We start from the raw sequence: 19,392 nt of genomic DNA on the forward strand, positions 1-19,392 counted from the left end.
TAGGAAAATAAAATATAATCAAAAAATTCAGAAGTAGTTTCAAAAACAGTTTATCATGGCTCTGAATAAATAACTCTATGCAACATCAGTGTTTCAAAGTAATATTAATCAGCATGCTGATAACATCCAATTATATTGCTACAATCTGACTACCATGTTGATCTACAAATACTACTTACCTTCTGTTATTGTTCCAGCCCCAGAGGATTCTGTCAGGCCATAGCCCTGTCCCACAGGACAACAAAAACAGATGTTCATAAATCTCTGAGTTGCTGCAGAAAGTGGAGCTCCTCCACACAGCAAGACCCGTATCTTCCCACCTAGCAGCATCCGGACTTTCCGGAAAATGAGGCTGGGTGGGGGGAGAGAAAGAAGAACAAGCTTTCATTGCTTAACAACATCAATTCAATTGTCATGGTATACACAATCAACGAGATTTATAACTGACTTTGCAAAATTATGATTCAGTAACAATGTAACTGCATCCTATACATGGTTACCAAGAAATAAATTATCCTCTTTTCAGTGGAACATTCCCTAATAAGAATGCATGTCACAGCTGAAGACTGATAAACAGATTTATACAATAAGATAATTTTTTTTTTAAATAGTCTAGCTGGAAGTAACTTTCAAAAATAGCATTACTGTTTTGCAAGCCTAACATCTACCATTTCCCAGATGGGCTCTTTTTAGGAGCCTTATACCCCTTCATAAAAATATTATTCTTTAGAGAAAAACAAATCAACCTCTCTTACTAACCTGTCACATACTGGAGTATTATAGCCTTTTGAAATCTGTTCCATCTTGTAATTATAAGCTAAAATAAACAGATTGCGCTGAAAACTGGACATTTCATTTACTCGATTCATGACATTTTTGTAGATTCGATCCATGATTTCCTAGTTACAGAAATAAATTACATCAAGTGGACATAAATTGCAGTGTGTTATACATTTACTCTATTGCAGTAATCTGCAGGAGCACTACATGGTTTAAGATTAGATAAAATCTTAGATTGCCCCAATAATCTGAACATACAAACATATAACAGTAAAATTTCAGATAAAAGGAAAAGCCTTCAAACCATTAGTGCAGAAGAATGTGGTCAAAAATTATCACAGCTAGTTCCAAATCTTTTTCCACGCTCACATTCACATCACATTTTAAGTCCCAAGCACTACATTAATATAAGGCTATAATGACTATTTATACATTCGGTATGATTGCGAGCCTTTGAAAGACTAGAAGAGAGGGAAAACAATACTGTGTAGTTTGCCACTCATGTGGTGCAGAAAACTGCTTTTTGCTTTTGTTTTTTTCAAGCAATGAATTGCATCACTGTCAGGTACAAAAAATATTCCAAAGATTCAGATTTATTTAGAAAGCTTATTTACAGTGTTAATTCAATAAGATTTGTATTTCCTTTTTCCCCCTCTCCCTCTCTCATCTTCTGTCTGTTATTGCATTAATAGTATGCAAATATGAGGCATGAAGCATAACAAGAAAATAATTAGCATTTTAAGTTATTCCATAGCACCTTAAATTAATCTGATGTTACTTTCATGGGAAAAGACACAAACAGCTGAAGTGGGAATGAGGGGGCAAAAAAGTAACTTTTTATGAGCTTATTTTAATTTGTAGTTATCAGGTTCCAACTAGTATTACATGTTTAAAGTAATGTAATATTCATACGTGGTACATATCCATATCACATCACTGTTTCACGAGCTGCACAGGCTCCCAGTTTCTTTCTTTCTGGGTGCAACTCAAGATGCTGGTAATCGTCTTTAAAGCCCTACATGGCACAAGCCTGGGTTATTTGCAGGAACACCTCTTACTGATGGTATCTGCCTGCCCCATCATGTTGGACAGACTGGGCACGCTCCAGATCCCTTCCCTTAAATATTCCATATAGTGTGGGAAGTGTGCCTTTTCTGTAGTAGCCCCACACTGCAGAACACCCTTCACCCTTCCATATCCTGTCCTATAGAATAATAGTCTTAGTCTTTTCTGTAAGACATCCCTTTGTGTATTTGAAGGGTATTATCATACCCACCCTTAGCTTTCTCTTCTCAAAAGTCAACATTCCCAGTTCCCTTCAATATTTCTTCACAGGGATTAGTTTCTAGTCCCCAGTTATCCTCACTGTCATTCTCTGAACCTATTCCAATCTGTCTGAATCTTTCTTAAAATACATTCCCTAGAACTAGATACAGCAGCTGAGGTAGATTCTGACCAATGCAAAATGAAGTGGAATGGTTAGTACCCTTGATTAGTTAGTACCCATGTTAGTACCAACTCAATTCATGACATTTTTGTAGATTCGATCCATGATTTCCTAGTTACTGAAATAAATTACAAGCAGAGATAAATTGCAGCATGGCATACATTTACTCTACTGCAGTAATCTGCAGGAGTACTATATGGTTTAAATGATGCCTAATTATGTACCTAAAATTTCATTTACTTTTTTGGAGCCACGTTCCAAATTGAATGTGTTCAAGCAGTACAATCTGCCCAGCATTTTTTCAATAAGTATTACTGCCAAGCCAGATATGCTCAATCCTATCCCTTTGCATTTTATTTCCATTTCCTTGGGAAATCACTTAGTAGAAAGGCTTTTTATTTCTTGTTCCCTTCTCATGCTTTTGTCCACTTAGAAGGAAAACTTGTTAGAGGCTATGCTACCAAAATTCCTATTTGCTCTCTCTGTTCTTTTGCTCAGTGAACCTACTCCCTGGAAATTGGCTCCTTTATATTCCAGGCTCTACTTACTCAGCATGAAGCAATCAGTCACTCATTCAATCGTGCATTTTTGTAAGGAGGGTTCTAAGAACACAACACATAAATATGAATATTTTTCTTTAAAAACATACCTTCCATAATCACATAGCTCACACATTGATCACAAATATTTTCCACACATATTAAACAACATTTTAAAGATACAGACATCGACTTACTGGAACAGCTGCCATTAAAGTTGGCTTCAATACAGACACATCACCTTTACTTCCTTTCTTTATTTTAGATGACTGAAAGAAAAATAGGCAAAGTAACATGTTACCTTCATCAAAACTGCTTTTATTTGTTCAGCATGTAGCATATACTAAAGAAAGAAAAGATTTAGCATAACTTCTAGTCAGAAAACAGGCCAAGAATATTTTGTCAGAAATACTAAAAAACACTGAAACTTTTTTTAAAATAGACAAACACTTCCATTTTGTATTTAGAAATATTTTAAACTGTGAAATGTAGCATGGCATCTTTGGAGATGGCTGTGTGTGTTGAAAAAAACCTACCTGATCACTTAGAGTTTGAGGTGACGAATAACCAATTCGGCAACCATGGGCCAAGCAAACAAGTTCAGCGCTTAACTCTAGAACATGGGCAAGAGGCAAGTAGCCAATGTAGGTATCTTTCTTTCTGAAAACAAATTAAGATATTTGCCAAATTATGCCAACTCACTGCTAAGACTATAATATCATGTTCTAAAATACAGCCTGGAAGAAAAATGTTTAATGTTGGCATATTGTTGCATTAAAAAAACAAAAAAAAAAAACAAAAAGAGGAAAGCATAAAAATATAGATAAAAGATGCAGTTTCTCTTATGGTGCAAAGAAAAGTAGGTATGTCCCTAAGGATGAAACCCAAATGTATTTAACAATTTAAACTGTTTACAGTTCTGTTAAGTAGGTTTTCTTCTTGCATTGTTCCTTGTTAACAGTAGTTAAGCACAACTGGAAGGCAGCCTTGCAAATGGGTATTCTCTCCATGCAGGCTTTCTTCTATTATTTAGTTTCCATTATAACCTTGATTTAATGAAAGAATTTTCACTGAGTATAGTACTATAAAGAAATATAAAAGCTGCTTAAGCCCCAAAAGCTAATTTAATACATACCCCAAATTTGGAATCCTTTCAGCCATCCCAGTTATGCTAGAAATAAGATTACAATGAGAGATCATGACACCTTTTGGGACTCCTGTAGAACCACTTGTATACATAATAACTGCAATGTCTGAGGATACTGGTTTCAACTTCTGTTTGAGAGATGCTTTACCAAAAAAAGGGCAGAAACATAAATATTCATTAGATTAAAAAGACATGTGCAAAAATATTTTTAAATTGTCCCCAAACATATACATTTAATAGGCATAACCAATCTCCTTTCCTTAACAAGGGAACTACCAACACATCCAGAATCTTGCAAGTTTTCAGCAGTCATACTAGAATGGAAAAAGTTTCCATGATTTTATTTCTTTTTTGTGCTTTTTTAAAGTTTCCTCCACTGATATCAACAAAAAGAATTAAGCACATTTGTACTAGGTTTAATGCACTTTTATAGAGGAACTTGGTGAATAAGGGATAGCCACATGTTCTTGGGAAAAGATGTAGCCACTTTAAGGAACTGCCAACAGATGCTACATGTATGCCCAAGCATGCTCTGGAAGTACATTTTTTCCTTCAAATCCAAAGCTCTTTATCATATATCTTGACCTCCATTGATAGACATCTGTGGATATATTTCTGAAAGCAACCTCAAGGAGTCTGATGTCAATATTCCTACTGCAGAAGTTAAATTCATGCCATTCCCTATTCAATGTGTTGATCTTAACTGATACCTTCCTGTCTTGGGACTACAGAACTGTGTTCCTATCTGCATGCTTAAGGGCATCTCCAGAGCCTATGCTCTGGGTGACCTCCCAAACCAGTGGCTTTGTGGCAGCAGCATCTTCAGTGGAATGGACTGAAATTCTCGAATGCCTTCTTCATGTGGTACTTACTTTATTTTCCAGCTTTGAGCAAATAGTTTTATTTTCACAGGTCTTTTATCATACTAATGCATACATTTTATGTATGCTACATAGTAACTTTTTAATTGATCTATCATCTGTTATTTTTTATTATTTATATACTGTATTTTTAGTTATTTGTGTTCAAAATGTTTGATGCTGTTATTTTAAAGTATTGTAAACAACCCTGGGAAAACTTAGTTTTGAAGGGTGGGCGTGATATAATAAAACAGATTAAGTTATTTTAAAAACATCTAATGATTATTTGGATACACTCTGCAAAGAAAATTTAACCCCAAACAAACGCATTTCAGTTATTATCCTCTCTTTGATTCCCCCCTCTCCCAAGGAACATACAGAGCTGTTCTACATTTTAGCCAGACCACAGGTCCCTGTAGTCCAATACTGCCAGCATTCAGCAGCAAGATTTTCCAGGATTCAAGCAGCTTTATCTGGAAATGCCAAAGACATAACCTGGGACCTTTTGTTCAACCTCTATTTTGCCTTTTCTATTCCATCTCCATAAGAAAAAAAAATCAATTGACTGAACAGTACATACTATTTTCTGCTTTCTCTCCAGCAGCTTGAACAGATGACATAGTTTGAACAGTAACACCTTTTGGAAAATCTGACCATGACGTTGGCTTGCCATCCACAGTAATTATGTGACGTAGTAGAGGAACCTGAGAAACAATATACTACGGAGAAGAAACATATACAGTGTTTAGATTCTTCACAGTGCATAGAAGAGATTTTTTAAAAAATTCTGCTATAATTAAACTACTGTCAACTCAAGATCAAGTAACAGCAGACATTAAAAAAATATATTACTTCACATTTATTTCAGTGCATTTTACTGCTGACACCTTCTCTGACAAATAATATGTTCACAAACATTTTACAGCATATTATCTATTTTAATATACCGTAGATTATACAAAGAGACATGTGGTCCCCAAGCATGCTGTGAATCAAATTTTTGGCCCATGAAGCTAATATTCAAATAAGATGTTAGCAGTCCTTTTATGGGAAAACCCTCAGATATGACATGATTTTTCCATGCTTTGTTCCACTGGGTACAAACAGATAATAACCCATTTTGTCACTTTTTAAAATTTACCAGCCTTTCCCTCCATTCCATTTTAAGTTGCTTACACTGTAGAAATGACTAATGGACATAACACAGCATTTACAAGATAGTTGCTCAAAGTCACTTGCACTCTGAGCTTGCACGTAAGATATATATAATATGAACATCAGGTCTATGCAGCACTTCAGATGCAAAGACAAAAAGATGCTTTGGAGAACACAAGGTTGTTCATGTATGATCTCTCTGCCACTCCTTAAAGTGGCTGAATCTTTTCCAGGGATCATATAGCTACCCTCTACAATTGCAGCACATCCCAGGAAAAGCAGCATTAGATTTAAGGAGTGGCAGAGAGGTCCCAAGAACTGCAGGGCACCCTTCTGCCTTCAATTTAAGTGCTGTACAGCCCTAGTTAATATGAAACGGCTATCAAGAACAATAGACAGATACAGCATGTAGCAGCGTCCATGTAAAATGCACTATACCAATCAGGAGAAATAACTTTTCTTTAAGCGGCTAATGTACTAGGTATCCAGGAATGCAAAGGATTGTGTTCACGTATTGCAGTAGGCCACAGTTTCCTTAACCCTGATATATTTAAAAAAAACAAAAAAAACCCACAACGGACTAAATTTATACATGTTAAGCCATAAAATATAATTTAAAAACCATTGCTGGGTTTCCACAACATGCTAAATTAAAATGAAATAACCACATTATACTTTAACATGTTACATAAACCCAATCTGATTATCAGAGTTATTTAAGCATTAGCTTAGGCACCACATAAAACAGATTAATTGCCTCTTTCTGCATGCAAGCCATCCATGCTTTTATATTTTTGTGATCTTATAAGAAAACAAAATATGTGGAAAGGGGAAAAGAGGAAAAATATATTATTATTATTATTATTATTATTATTTATTAAATTTGTTATGGCTACCCACTCCAGAAGACTCTGGATGCCTTACAACAAATTTAAAAATTTAAAAACACAGTAACAAAACATAACAGCCTGGAGTAAAAAGCAACCTAACAATAAAAAACAAACACAAACAACAGGGACTCCACAAACACAGTGGCCCCAGGCCTAATAAATCAAATGTAAACCACATTTTCTTCCACAATATTAAAGAAATAAAAGAAGTTTATATACCTGAGGGATATATTTACCTTCAGTTTTGTTTCTATCAGTTCCTTGCTAGTAATAATGGTTGTCACCTCAGTTTCATTTAATCCATGTACTATTGCAGGGCCTCCCAAAGTAGCATAAAGTGTGACAACTAGTGATATGGAAAGAAACAATACATTTCCTATTGCAAACTTCCAGAATATTTTAAAAATGTATTACATAGTGAAAGTACAAACACAGTATAACAATGCTTTAAATTCAATATTTTGAACTGTAAGAACTTTAGAAGTTCAGAAAGTAATTTGGTTTCACAGGCTACGTTAGCACTCATTTCCTCACTGCAACTGTGTTTCTTCAACACAGAATACCTACAGGTAGTCCTCAGGTTAAGATGGTAATTGGGACCCGAATTTCTGTTGCTAAGCGATGCGGTTGTAAAGCATGACATCATGTGACTGCATTGCTTAGTGACAGCAATCCCAGCAGACCCACTGCATTCGTTAAATGAGAATTATGGGTTGTTAAGCCACTTGCACGTCCTCCCACCCCATGCTGCTATGCTGGGGCGGCTGCAGCTTTGTGCTGGGCTGTGGGAGCTGCGTGCAATAGGAAAGTGGGCAGGAAGTTGCAAGGAGGTCCTGGGCTGGAGTGGCTGGTACCAAGGACACGCTAACAGCTGCTGAAGCCTAACACAAAGCACAGCCACACCATGCAGCACTAAGCCCCAGCCCAGCAGTGTGCAGCCACCTCAGCCCAGAACCACAGCAAAAGCCCCAGCCGCAGCCACTCTCACTGCCCTGCACTCCAAGACCCCTGCCACCCTGCACTCCACCACCCCAGCTGACCTTCATTGTCTTCTTGCTCCCTCTGCTGATAAGGTACAGCCAGCCTGGCCCTTCCCAAGGCCTTCTTCCTGAGGTCTCACAAGGAAATCACCACACACAACCTTGGAAAGAAAATGTTGCATGGCCAGCAGCTGCTTTGCCAGACTGGGTGCACTTCATCAGCAGTGGCAGCAACAAGATGGTGAAGGCCAGCTGAGGGCAGCAGAGGGTGGCAGGGCCACAGAGGGCAGGGCAGCAGAGCCAGTGAAGCTCAGGGCTGGCAGAGGCACCAGAGTGCAGGGAAGCCAAAAGGGCAGATATGAGGGGGGAGATAGGCAGGTAGGGGGGAGATGAAGTGCCCCTGGAGTTGTAAGTGCAGGCGGACTGCCAAGTGCCTGAATTTTGATCATATGACCGTGGGGGCACTGCAATGGCCATAACTTTGGGGACCAGGCATAACTACCATTCCTTCAGTGCCACCATAACTTCAAACAGTTGAACAAATGGTTGTTAAGCAAGGACTACCTGTTTCCTTTTGACAGGGCAGAATACCATTATGAATTCAGCTTGTTACATCTTTATTTTACTGCAGCATAGAAAAGCACTTGCACAGGTCAATAATGTGAAAGCAGCACAAAAAATAATTCTATCCTCAGATACCTACTTCCTATCGTTACAACTTGGAGTAGAAATGCAATTATTGAAGAGTGAATCAGGGCCATTCACTTTTTCCAAGGATAAACATGATTCCTAAATAATTATCAATGACATAAAACTTAAGAAAGTGTTCTGATCTTATAAGAATTATTTTAAAATTGCAGATTGGTACTGATCATTGTTGCAGGATTGACCTCAGCTGACTTCTTCCTTCCAGCAAAGAGAAGACATCCAACCATTTGGTAGGAAAGAAATTTGTGCGCAGTGCTGGGCATGAGGCTCTTTGCTCCATTTGGGAATTTTGGAAGGCCTACAATGTATGTCCTAAATGAACAATAGGACAGTTTTATAGATAGCAAGCTATACATCTAAGATGCTTATTTGAAATTAAATTCCAGTGTAATCCAGCTGTAGCATACAACCTGATCATCCTATGGAAACTATTACACAATGACTTGCCTTCAGTATGGTAACCATATACAAGGTGTACCAAAAATCAGGCCCATAGGCCAATCACAATATGTTTTATTGATTTTTTTTTCAGAGAAAATGTTACTGTACTTAGAAATGTTCAAAGGTCATGCATCAAATGAGTAAGGAAGTGTTTAGAAGAAAATGGCAACCAACTTGAACATTTAAGTTCACCCTGTAAAATGGCTGCAATATCATTATGCTGACAATAGACATTGAAAGCTATGCTAATGTCTGCCATTACTCAGAAGTCATATCACTGGCTTAGGAACTCTCTGGCCAGGACTGCAGTCTGAATTTGTCAGGAATATGTTATTACAGTGAGGCAGTTTTCACTTTTTCACACATAGTTTACAAACTTGTACATCAGCTCATAATTCCAAATCATTCTGTTTAGCTGCATTTACAGAAATTAAGCTACTTGCAAGGAAACATAATCTTAACATATGTTAAAATAATTCACACTGGAAACAAAACATTGGCTAGCATGCCTCAGATTAAGCCATGTTTTGTTTCAGTTTAACCCTGTTGAATATGCTACAATAGCTCAGTTCATACAACACGCCACTATAAACAATTGGCTAGCCTCACCCAGTGCTACGACCAAATTAAACAAGACTCCTTATGGCTCAGTGGCCCCTAGAGCAATGGAGATTAAGGTGTCAAAATTAGTAGAAAAACATTTCTTTTGAGTTTCAAAACATGCAAAATAGGTGTGATAGAAGACAATGTACAGTATCCACTTTGCAGCTTTAACCCTCCCAATATTAAAAATTGAACAACAGATCCAAAATCTTACCAAGAGCCTGGAAGTTTCACCTGACACTGAACAATTTCTTAAAAACCTTGAAGCCTGAAAAATCTTTAAAAAGAAGGTATGATCCTCATCTAGAGAGTTACCCATAGTTGGCTTCACATGAGATTTGAGCTTAACAACTGGTGCTCACATATAAGCAGATGCAATTAAAACACATTAAATTGATTATTCAATATATAATAGAACAGTTTTGGGTTAACCTGGAAGCCTTATTTGGGCATATACTCTTTCACAAGATTAAAATCATTTGAAGGGAAGCATGGGGATGGACTTGCTCCTCTTTTCTGCACAAAGGGTGACAGCAGTGATAAAGCAGCTTTTGCAAAGAAGAACTCTGAGCTTTGTACTGCACAGAGTCATCCTGACATCCTCCAAAAACAGAAGAAGGAGATATGAATCAGAGAAATCCAAAATTATGGCAGAAACCTACATATGAGGAGGATGCCAAGAATAGAAAGAAGAGGGGCAGGTAACTGAGCTCACTCTCATACTTCACTGATTCCCAAACAGGGCTAAAGAAAGCTTCAAATCCAAAACATTCCATTATCAGGATAGCTCTGTTCTTTCGAAAATGACAGTTATTATAACCTTAAATATTTCTTGTAAAAACCTTAACTGATCTTAAGAACTTATAAATCTGAAAGCATGCATACATTTTTTTGTTTCTACATTTTTTGTTTCTATATAATATTTGTAAGACATCCCTCTCAAGACTCTGGGCAATAAACAACAAAGAAAAATAGATGCAATAATAATGAAATAAAAACAATGCCATATATAATCAACATGAATATATATAATCTATCAATTTGAGCAGAATGTGTAAGTATAATTGCAACTGCCTTGCAGAAGATAAGGATGGAAAGCTGAACAAACCTTGGGGGGAGTGAGGCCATGACTTATGCCCCTAATGGCACCGGAGCACCAAATGCATGCTTAACTAGTGCAGGAGGCCCAGCATTGGTTTCTGGTTCAGTTCCCAGTACAGTTTAAAGTGCTGGTGTTCACCTATACAATACTCCATGATTTGGCAATGGTTAATTTTTAATTAATGGTTTATTAATTGTTACTTTTTAAATGGAAGAAAAGCTACATTATGACCAAAAGCTTTTCCCAGGAAGAACATATTGGCCAAGCTGATTCAAGTAGACCCACCCAGTTCTATAGGTATGTAAGTGCCAAGCCATATATGGTGTGGTAAGTCAAAACCAGCACTTTGAACTGAACTTGGAAGCATACTGGAAACAATATACGGCTCAAATCACACTGCTGCATTCCATGTGGCCTTCCATGTGGCCTTCCAAAGCAGCCATGTGTACTATTAATACGGTAGCCTAAGGTAGAAGTGATGAGGGTATGAGTCACCCTTGTTATGTTCCACTGAGGGCTCAAACTGAGAGTTATTATTTGATAATGTAGAAGTTTTGGCAAGTTCTTGGTTCCCAATATGGTAGAAATGTTATGATCTGTCCAGCACTTTAAGTGGTTAAACATCTATGGGCTTTACTGGGAAAGACATTAAAATTTGTTTTCAGATCTCATGAGAAACTGAATCAGCCTCTCATTTTCCAGTCTCAATCCCTCACCTTAGCTTTAGTTGTTATTGTTACTTCACTGATAATGCTGGAAACAGTGATATTTCCTATTCTTCTATCAATTGCTCTTGCCAATGCAGATCACCTCCAGCCAGCCATTCATTTGTTCTCCAAGAACCTGGGTATTTGGAGCATTAGGAGAAAAGTACTTTTCAAAAGTCTTTTGTTCCAGTGTAATGACAAAACTATTTTCTTTGGAAATAAGGAGCTGGGGCAGGGCATGTATTTTATACGGAATTCCAAATTGTTGCAAAGCAAATGCACGTTTCTTCAACTTGGTGGGAGTATAGTACAAAAAACTGTCTTTGTTAGTTCCTGTGTGCTGCTTGTGCTTATTCCAGTGACCCTTATTACGTAAACATAAGACTTTCCTAGCCAGCTGTCAGCAAGCTATAGCAGAAAAAATACAATCTCTTAAATAATGGTATAAAACACCTAAAAAGTAGCGAGGAATGAACCAAAAACAATCAGTGGGTAACAAAGTCAAAAAGTAGTCCATGGCCTAGTGATGTCATGGAACAAGAGGCAAGACAAACTACAGTAACCGGAAGCCAAATTTGCAGAGTCTGATCTACCGAGTTGCCACTTAGCACTGTGCATAAGCCTTTTCCATGCACACATGGCAAAAATAAAAGCAACAAGGAACTGTATCAATAAAGGCCATTAGGTTAATATTTGTTTCTTTCTAGCAGTAATTCAGGATAAAAAGAAAACTCATGAAAAACTATGCACAGCACAAGAGAGGCACTCCAAGCTCCCTTCCAGTTGTGACAGCAATATTTAGTATGCTTAATATGGCCTTTATCTTGGCTGCAAAAATATATAGTCAGGCTGGTCCTCAGCAATTAAACAGTTGTCAATCTTGAAATTATAATATTAAATACATGTTTAAAAAGCATATGGATGGAGAGTGGGGACACTATATTTCCATTTATTATAAGGTTTGATGATTTGCCTATCTTCAAAGAATAAAACAGATATTTTGTACACTAGCACAATTCTCACATAGGTAACTCTCTCAAAATATAAATTAATAGCTTTAAAAATATACTATTTTTGTTCTATTTTATGCTAAAAATAAACTAGGATTTTAAAAATTAGGAACTAGCAAACTTTGTAATAGCATATTTTTGTGCAAAATTAAGTAAATTTTAATTCATCACATTTCACTGGCCAACTCAAACTTTTAAAAAATGTCTACGTGAAAAGTGTACGGCAATGCTTCCATCTGCTAGCAAGTAAGTCAGCCAAGTTCATTCATTTGGGATCACCAAATGCTGCATCATGCTGTGAGCTGAAGCACGTCTCAGGAACTTGAAATGTCCAGTTAAATACTCATTATCTCTCTAGCTATCCCACACAATCATAAATGCAAACATCTCTATACCAGATGTTTCATTGTTTCATTACATTATCACATTGTAAATAGAACCCTCTTTTTGAAAAGTTACATTTACTGAAGCCTAAGAAAGAGAAACTTGCTAAATTTTCTTTAAAAGAAATATGTCATTATGTTACTTAAAATGCTTTAATTTCTTTTTTTAGCTGTCATTTCCTTATTAACTCTCCGAGGATTTTCTTTATAGCTGACACTGTCCTTCCAATGTAATTCACTGTAGCAGTGGTCTGCAATGTCCCTGAACAAATATACTAGGCTGGTTCAGACACAATGTTCATCTCCAAATAAAGAGAATAACTGTATGCTTCAATTCCTAGCTTCAGTTCACTCTCCTGACTCAAAATCCTAGGTAAACTAAATATTTCAACCAACCAGCCAAACCATAATTTGCACAAGCCACTACAACACTGAAAATTTAAAGTTCTTCATTTCAAATCAATATTTGACATATTTGAAATTAAAGACATACTGTAGACACCAAATTTGGTGGAGTACATATCAGACATGTAATAGAAATTATATATGACAAGAGAAGTATGCTAAAGGATGATAGACTTTTGATTCTTCTGATTCTTCTTAACTACAGATGGTCAGCAGATGGATTTTTGTTTATATAATTATTTGTTTTGTTTTTATTAGTTATATATAATTCTTATTATAATGGTTTTAATTTTGTTAGCCACCAACAGTTCTTATAAATAGGGGAGAATTATAAATACTGTATATAAGTACAATAACAATATCAATAACTATAATGATGTTTTTCCCTAGTCTCATATAAATTTATATTAAGGAGTGTGAGTGCTCTAAAACCAACAGTTCTTAGCAAAAATAAAGACATTCAATATCTATACGAGGATGCTATTGTTCTCATATCCTCTTTGTGGGCTTCCCACAAATACCTCATTAACCCAGTCTGGGAACCTGAAAACTGTACTAGATAGGCATTTAATCTGATTCAGTATCCTTTTGTTAATGAATTTATCTGTGGATTAAATACAGTGTTAAAATTCAAAATGAAAAAAATAGGAAAACGGAAAAGAAAGTTAACAGTACAACACAACACTTAACTGAAGAAACTCAAGAAATGGTTGGGAAGAGGTATAAAATACATAAAATGGAGAATATGGAATGCACTGAACAGTAGTCTCAGGCAACCTAGTGGGGCAAAATCAGTACAGAAACAACTGCTAAGCACAAACCAAATATGAAAGGAAGTATCTCTCACTTGAGAATACAAAGCTGAACAGCCAAAGACAACCAGACAATAATAATGCACTTAGACAAGGCATGCAACTATAATGTAACTATTATAAACTGCAATTTGCAAATTTCTGTTAAAGTTTACAAACGTTGATTTGCTGAAGGTTTTAATTCAAAGGATGTCTGGGTGTACAAGAAGAGGAGTTGGAAAGCACCGGTATCAGACTTTATACAGCATTGGCCTATGGTTACACATTCTGTCTGAAACAGGTCAGAGTAAAGTTTAAACATGTCTTTTTCTCCCTCTGTTTGAGACTACAACTTCATTATCAATTTCCGTCCACACTTCACCACTGAAATATTTAGATGGAGGTTTACTTCTATCACAGAAATATTACTGTGTAGGATATTATTCTATATTAGCCACATTACAATCAAACTACCTTATTCCCCTTTAACTCAACATGTACAATGTACAATTTTTAGCTATTCAGACACTTGCAGATTAAATTAGTTAACTAAAACCACAGCCTGAGCTACAAGGCTAAAATATAAGGACGTTCAGAAACAAGTAGAAAATGCCAGGTCCAGAGCTGATAATTTACTACAGACAAGCAATGTGTGTATGTGTGTCTTTGAATCAGTCTTGACTCCAGGTAGCTATATGAACAAATCCACACAGTTTTCTTGGCAACTCTTTTGGAAGTGATTTGCCATTGCCTTCTTCTGAGGGTAACTTACATAATCAAACCAGTTCATGTAATTGAGAGAGAGGGACTAGGCTCCTAGGCTTTAGGCAAGACTAGAGCTCATGATCTCCCAGCTTTAGCTCGGTATCTTTAACCATTACACCAAACTACTCTCACAGGCAAATTACAGTGTCATATATAACCCTCACTCTGAGTTTAGTAAAGATTATTACCAGAGAAGTGGGCAGAAGACTGCAGTGTTAAACTCTGTAAAACCCTGAAAAAGAGAATGGCATTCCAGAAAGTATGTATGGGAGGGAAGGGGGCAGTGATATCTGTTTACTCATAAAAGTTACAATTTTTGACCTCAAGACTCCTTTAAAAACTTACTCTACCTTCCAGAATTTTGATGCCATATAGCCCAGTGCTGACCCAAGACAGAAGGTTGCCTATCTGCTAATTAGGTATTTGAAAATCACTATAAATGGAAGTGGGACTTGCCAGTGAACATCTTTCAACCAACCTCAACTTTCTTCCTCATTACCATGACCTTTCTGTTTCCTATATATAGTGCCAGTTTCTGGAAGAACACTTGATTAAAAACAAATCGCTCTTCTTTTTTTTGTTTTGCTAAGAAAGAAAAAAACCAAAGTAGATCAGAACTCAGAAAAGAAATCTCAAAGAAATATCTAGATTTCTTTTATTTCCCTAAAAGCTTTTCTTCTTAAATAATAATAGCATGGATACTTGCCAGTAATGTTACAAAGAGGAAAACTGACCACTCTAAGATATTCCAGGTATGTTGGAACTATAGCTCCCAGAATTCCCAGATGTGTACTCCTCCAAGTTGTGGATTCTCTTTGAATGACTGGATAACCAAGTTAAACAAGCAGCTCACACACACAAAGAAGCATAGAAGAAATACACCAAAGACTGATACTATACACATACTTACGTTGGAAGTTGTTCATGAAGCAAGCTTGTGCTACAATCATCCATTCTGTTCTAGTTTCACAGAAGATGGCAATGTTGGTCTTTGGTCGTTGGCCCAGCATTATTAAACCATCACCAAATGCTTTAGCTTTCTTAAAAACATCATTGTATGATAGCCAGTGATATTCTCCAAGCACAACCTGAAAAAAGTATAAGCATTTGAAGTACAGAAATGATATCTATCTATATATGCATACATACATACATATTGTAGTTGTATAGACTACCGTATTTTTCCAATTATAAGATGATACTTTTTTCTAAAATCCTTACGTTAAAAATTGAAGGGCGTCTTATTCAAGGAAATAAGCCGAGGAGAGAACCGTGCAGTTGCAAAATACTTTGTCTCTGCAAACAGGCTTCCTCCTATTGTTAGCCTCCAATCACGAATGAAATAGCTTGACTCTGCAAACAGGCTTCCTCCAATCACAAGCCTCCAATCACGAGTGAAACTGCCCATACTGTCTCTGCAAACAGACTTCCTCCAATCATGAGCCTTATGTAATTGACGTAAGCTGATGCTGAACAAACCAATTAGAGGAAGTCTGTTTGCAGAGACAAGCTATTGGCAGTTTCACTCGTGCTTGAATGTAATCAGTTAAGCAAAAGAGCCTGGAAATAGAGCTGCAGAGAAATGGTTTGGACTCCTCCCACCGAGTATATCAGGTAAATGTTACCTAATTACTAAATAAAAATGTGTTCTGCACTATCTTTAAAATATTGATTTCTTAATTTTGGGTTGGAAAAGTGGGGGTCGTCTTGTGCATGGAGTCGTCTTATTGACAGAAAAATACAGTATATTCTTATCCTCTTCCTCTTGCCTTTTCTTCATTCCCGTGTTTTTTTTCCCCTTCTCTATCAAAATTTAAATATGGGGTAAAACTCACCTTTGTTGAAAATGCACTGGAAAGTAATTTACATAATCAAACCAGTTCATGTGATTAAAAAAAAAAACACATATAGGAAAAGTAATCCATTGGACAAACCATTGCTTATCTCTTTAGTCAGATGATGATTTTTGCCTTCAAAATATGAAATATGAAAATGATATACATTGTCTACAGTACTGTGCAAAAGTTTTAGGCAGGTGTGAAAAAATGCTATAAAGTAAGAATGCTTTCAAAAATATATATTCTAATTGTTTATCAATTTGCAAAATGCAAAGTGAGCAAATAGAAGAAAAATCTAAATCAAATCAATATTTGGTGTGACTACCCTTTGGCTTCAAACCAGCATCAAGCCTTACACTTGCACATTTTGTATACTTGCACAAAGTCAGGGAACTTGTAGGATTAGAGTCAGGTGTATGATTAACCAATTATACCAAGCAGGTGCTAATGATCATCAATTTCATATGTAGGTTGAAACACAGTCATTAACTGAAACAGAAACAGCTGTGTAGGTGGCTTAAAACTAGGTGAGGAACAGCTAACTCTGCTAGTAAGGTGAGGTTGTGGAAGACAGGTTCATGTCACGCACTATGGCAAGACTGAGCACAGCAACGAGACACAAGGTAGTTAGACTGCATCAGCAAGATCTCTCCCAGGCAAACATTTCAAAGCAGACTGGGGTTTCAAGATGTGCTGTTCAAGCTCTTTTGAAGAAGCACAAAGAAACGGGCAACGTTGAGGACTGTAGACACAGTGGTCAGCCAAGGAAACTTAATGCAGCAGATGAAAGACACATCATGCTTACTTCCCTTCAACACTGGAAGATGTCCAGAAGTGCCATCAGCACAGAACTGGCGGAAACCAGTGTGACCCAGGTACACCCATCTACTGTCTGGAGAGGTCTGGCCAGAAGTGGCCTTCATGGAAGAACTGCGGCCAAAAAGCCATACCTCTGACTTGGAAACAAGGCTAAGTGACTCAACTATGCATGAAAACATAGGAACTGGGGTGTACAAAAGTGGCAGCAGGTGCTCTGGACTGATGAGTCCAAATTTGAAATATTTGGCGGTAGTAGGAGGCAGTTTGTTCGCCAAAGGGCTGGAGAGTGGTACAATAATGAGTGTCTGCAGGCAACAGTGAAGCATGGTGGAGCTTCCTTGCATGTTTGGGGCTGCATTTCTGCAAACGGAGTTGGAGATTTGGTCAGGATCAATGGTGTCCTCAGTGCTGAGAAATACAGGCAGATACTTATCCATCATGCCATACCATCAGGGAGGTGTGTGATTGGCCCCACATTTATTTGGCAGCAGGATGACCCCAAATATACAGCCAATGTCATTAAGAACTATCTTCAGTGTAAAGAAGAACAAGGAGTCCTGGAAGTGATGGTTTTGCCCCCACAGAGCCCTGATCTCAACACCATCGAGTCTGTCTGGGATTACATGAAGAGACAGAAGGATTTGAGGCAGCCTACATCCACAGGAGATTTGTGGTTAGTTCTCCAAGATGTTTGGAACAACCTACCTTCCGAGTTCCTTCAAAAACTGTGTGCGAGTGTACCTAGAAGAATTGCTGCTGTTTTGAAGGCAAAGGGTGGTCACACCAAATATTGATTTGGGTTTTTCTTCTGTTCGCTCACTTTGTATTTTGTAAATTGATAAACATAAACAATTACAATATATATTTTCGAAAGCATTCTTACTTTACAGCATTTTTTCACACCTGCCTAAAACTTTTGCACAGTACTGTATATAGAACATTTAAGAGCTATAAATATTTAGTAACACTGCCATAGGCCATTTCTAAAAGAGTAGAGGCTTTTCACTGACACAATCTAGCATACTGTCGCCAATATGATCCATAAGATCTATAAAATATGCAACTTCAATATATTTTAAACCCATCACGCAGCCAGTCAGAGCTAGTTCTCTGTCCAGTTTTCTCCAGTAGGCATATTGTACCTAGACTACACTAGATAACAAAGAGATACAGAAAACGCCAAATTTTGCTGCCATCTGTTCAGACTCTTCTACTACAGAAACTGTATGCTGATCTCCATTTCAATGTTGTCGTTTCAGAGAAATCAAAAAAGCATACATGTATTAATGTAATTTAGACATCAAATAAAAAGACTTGTCCTTTATTTATGATTTAAACAGGTGTTTCAAATGTAAAAACTGATTGCAAATTTGATTTTTAAATCACCCCTCTCTTTGGCATCATGTTTGCTTTTCCAGAACAAGAAACTGAGGTTATTGGAGCCATTGCACAAGATAATTGCATTGTGATGCTTTATATCTAGACAGCACCATTGTCTATCCTTTAAATTTGCTTAGTCTTCCTCTTTCAGTGTCAGAGAACCAACTGAGAGAGACAGCTAAGCATAACAAACTGCAATCCATATATTCTTAATCAAGCTTTTGAAAAATAAGGATAAAAAGATAAATGCTGCCCTCTAGTGTATGCTGCTTGCTATATCACTTAAAAAGCAGTAGAAGTCTTAATGAAATTAAGTTATAACATTGCTTCTACAAACCTTATGGCTACACTTCTCAGAATATTTAGAAAGAGTAGGATTTAAATTTACTGCCAAATCAATGTATTGGGTGCAGAGTGCAATTCATTCACATAGCTTTGTTTTTAATCCATGAGAAACACATTATTTTAAAATTCCTCAATACAATTTTAACACTATTGAACCATAAACTGGACATAATACATATATAACATTGTGGAAGTAAGCGACAATTAAGTCACTGAGTCTTAATGCCCTTTAGAAGCTGACAAAGATAATACATTTTTTATTTTCCTCCCAAAAATGTTTTTAGCATAAAACAGAGA

The 19,392-nt window shown here is 36.8% G+C and overlaps 1 protein-coding gene across 6 annotated transcripts in view; it reads right to left on the bottom strand.

Moving 5' to 3' along the window:
* The window catches only part of ACSL3 (acyl-CoA synthetase long chain family member 3), a 67,132-nt gene that overhangs the window by 17,520 nt on the left and 30,220 nt on the right, over positions 1 to 19,392 (bottom strand). For all 6 annotated transcript variants that reach the window (XM_088132550.1, XM_088132552.1, XM_088132553.1 and 3 more), the window contains 8 exons: positions 15,624 to 15,801; positions 7,055 to 7,164; positions 5,354 to 5,492; positions 3,902 to 4,055; positions 3,303 to 3,426; positions 2,964 to 3,035; positions 760 to 899; positions 180 to 352 (listed from right to left, as the gene is read on the bottom strand). In XM_088132550.1, the coding sequence (XP_087988676.1) occupies positions 180 to 352; positions 760 to 899; positions 2,964 to 3,035; positions 3,303 to 3,426; positions 3,902 to 4,055; positions 5,354 to 5,492; positions 7,055 to 7,164; positions 15,624 to 15,801 (1,090 nt within the window). The remainder of the gene's footprint in view (positions 1 to 179; positions 353 to 759; positions 900 to 2,963; positions 3,036 to 3,302; positions 3,427 to 3,901; positions 4,056 to 5,353; positions 5,493 to 7,054; positions 7,165 to 15,623; positions 15,802 to 19,392) is intronic.

The sequence above is a fragment of the Python bivittatus genome, unplaced genomic scaffold (assembly GCF_059951505.1).
Source record: "Python bivittatus isolate LINGU-HERP-01145 unplaced genomic scaffold, Pbiv_v1 ctg000980_np1212, whole genome shotgun sequence".
Classification (NCBI taxonomy): domain Eukaryota; kingdom Metazoa; phylum Chordata; class Lepidosauria; order Squamata; family Pythonidae; genus Python; species Python bivittatus.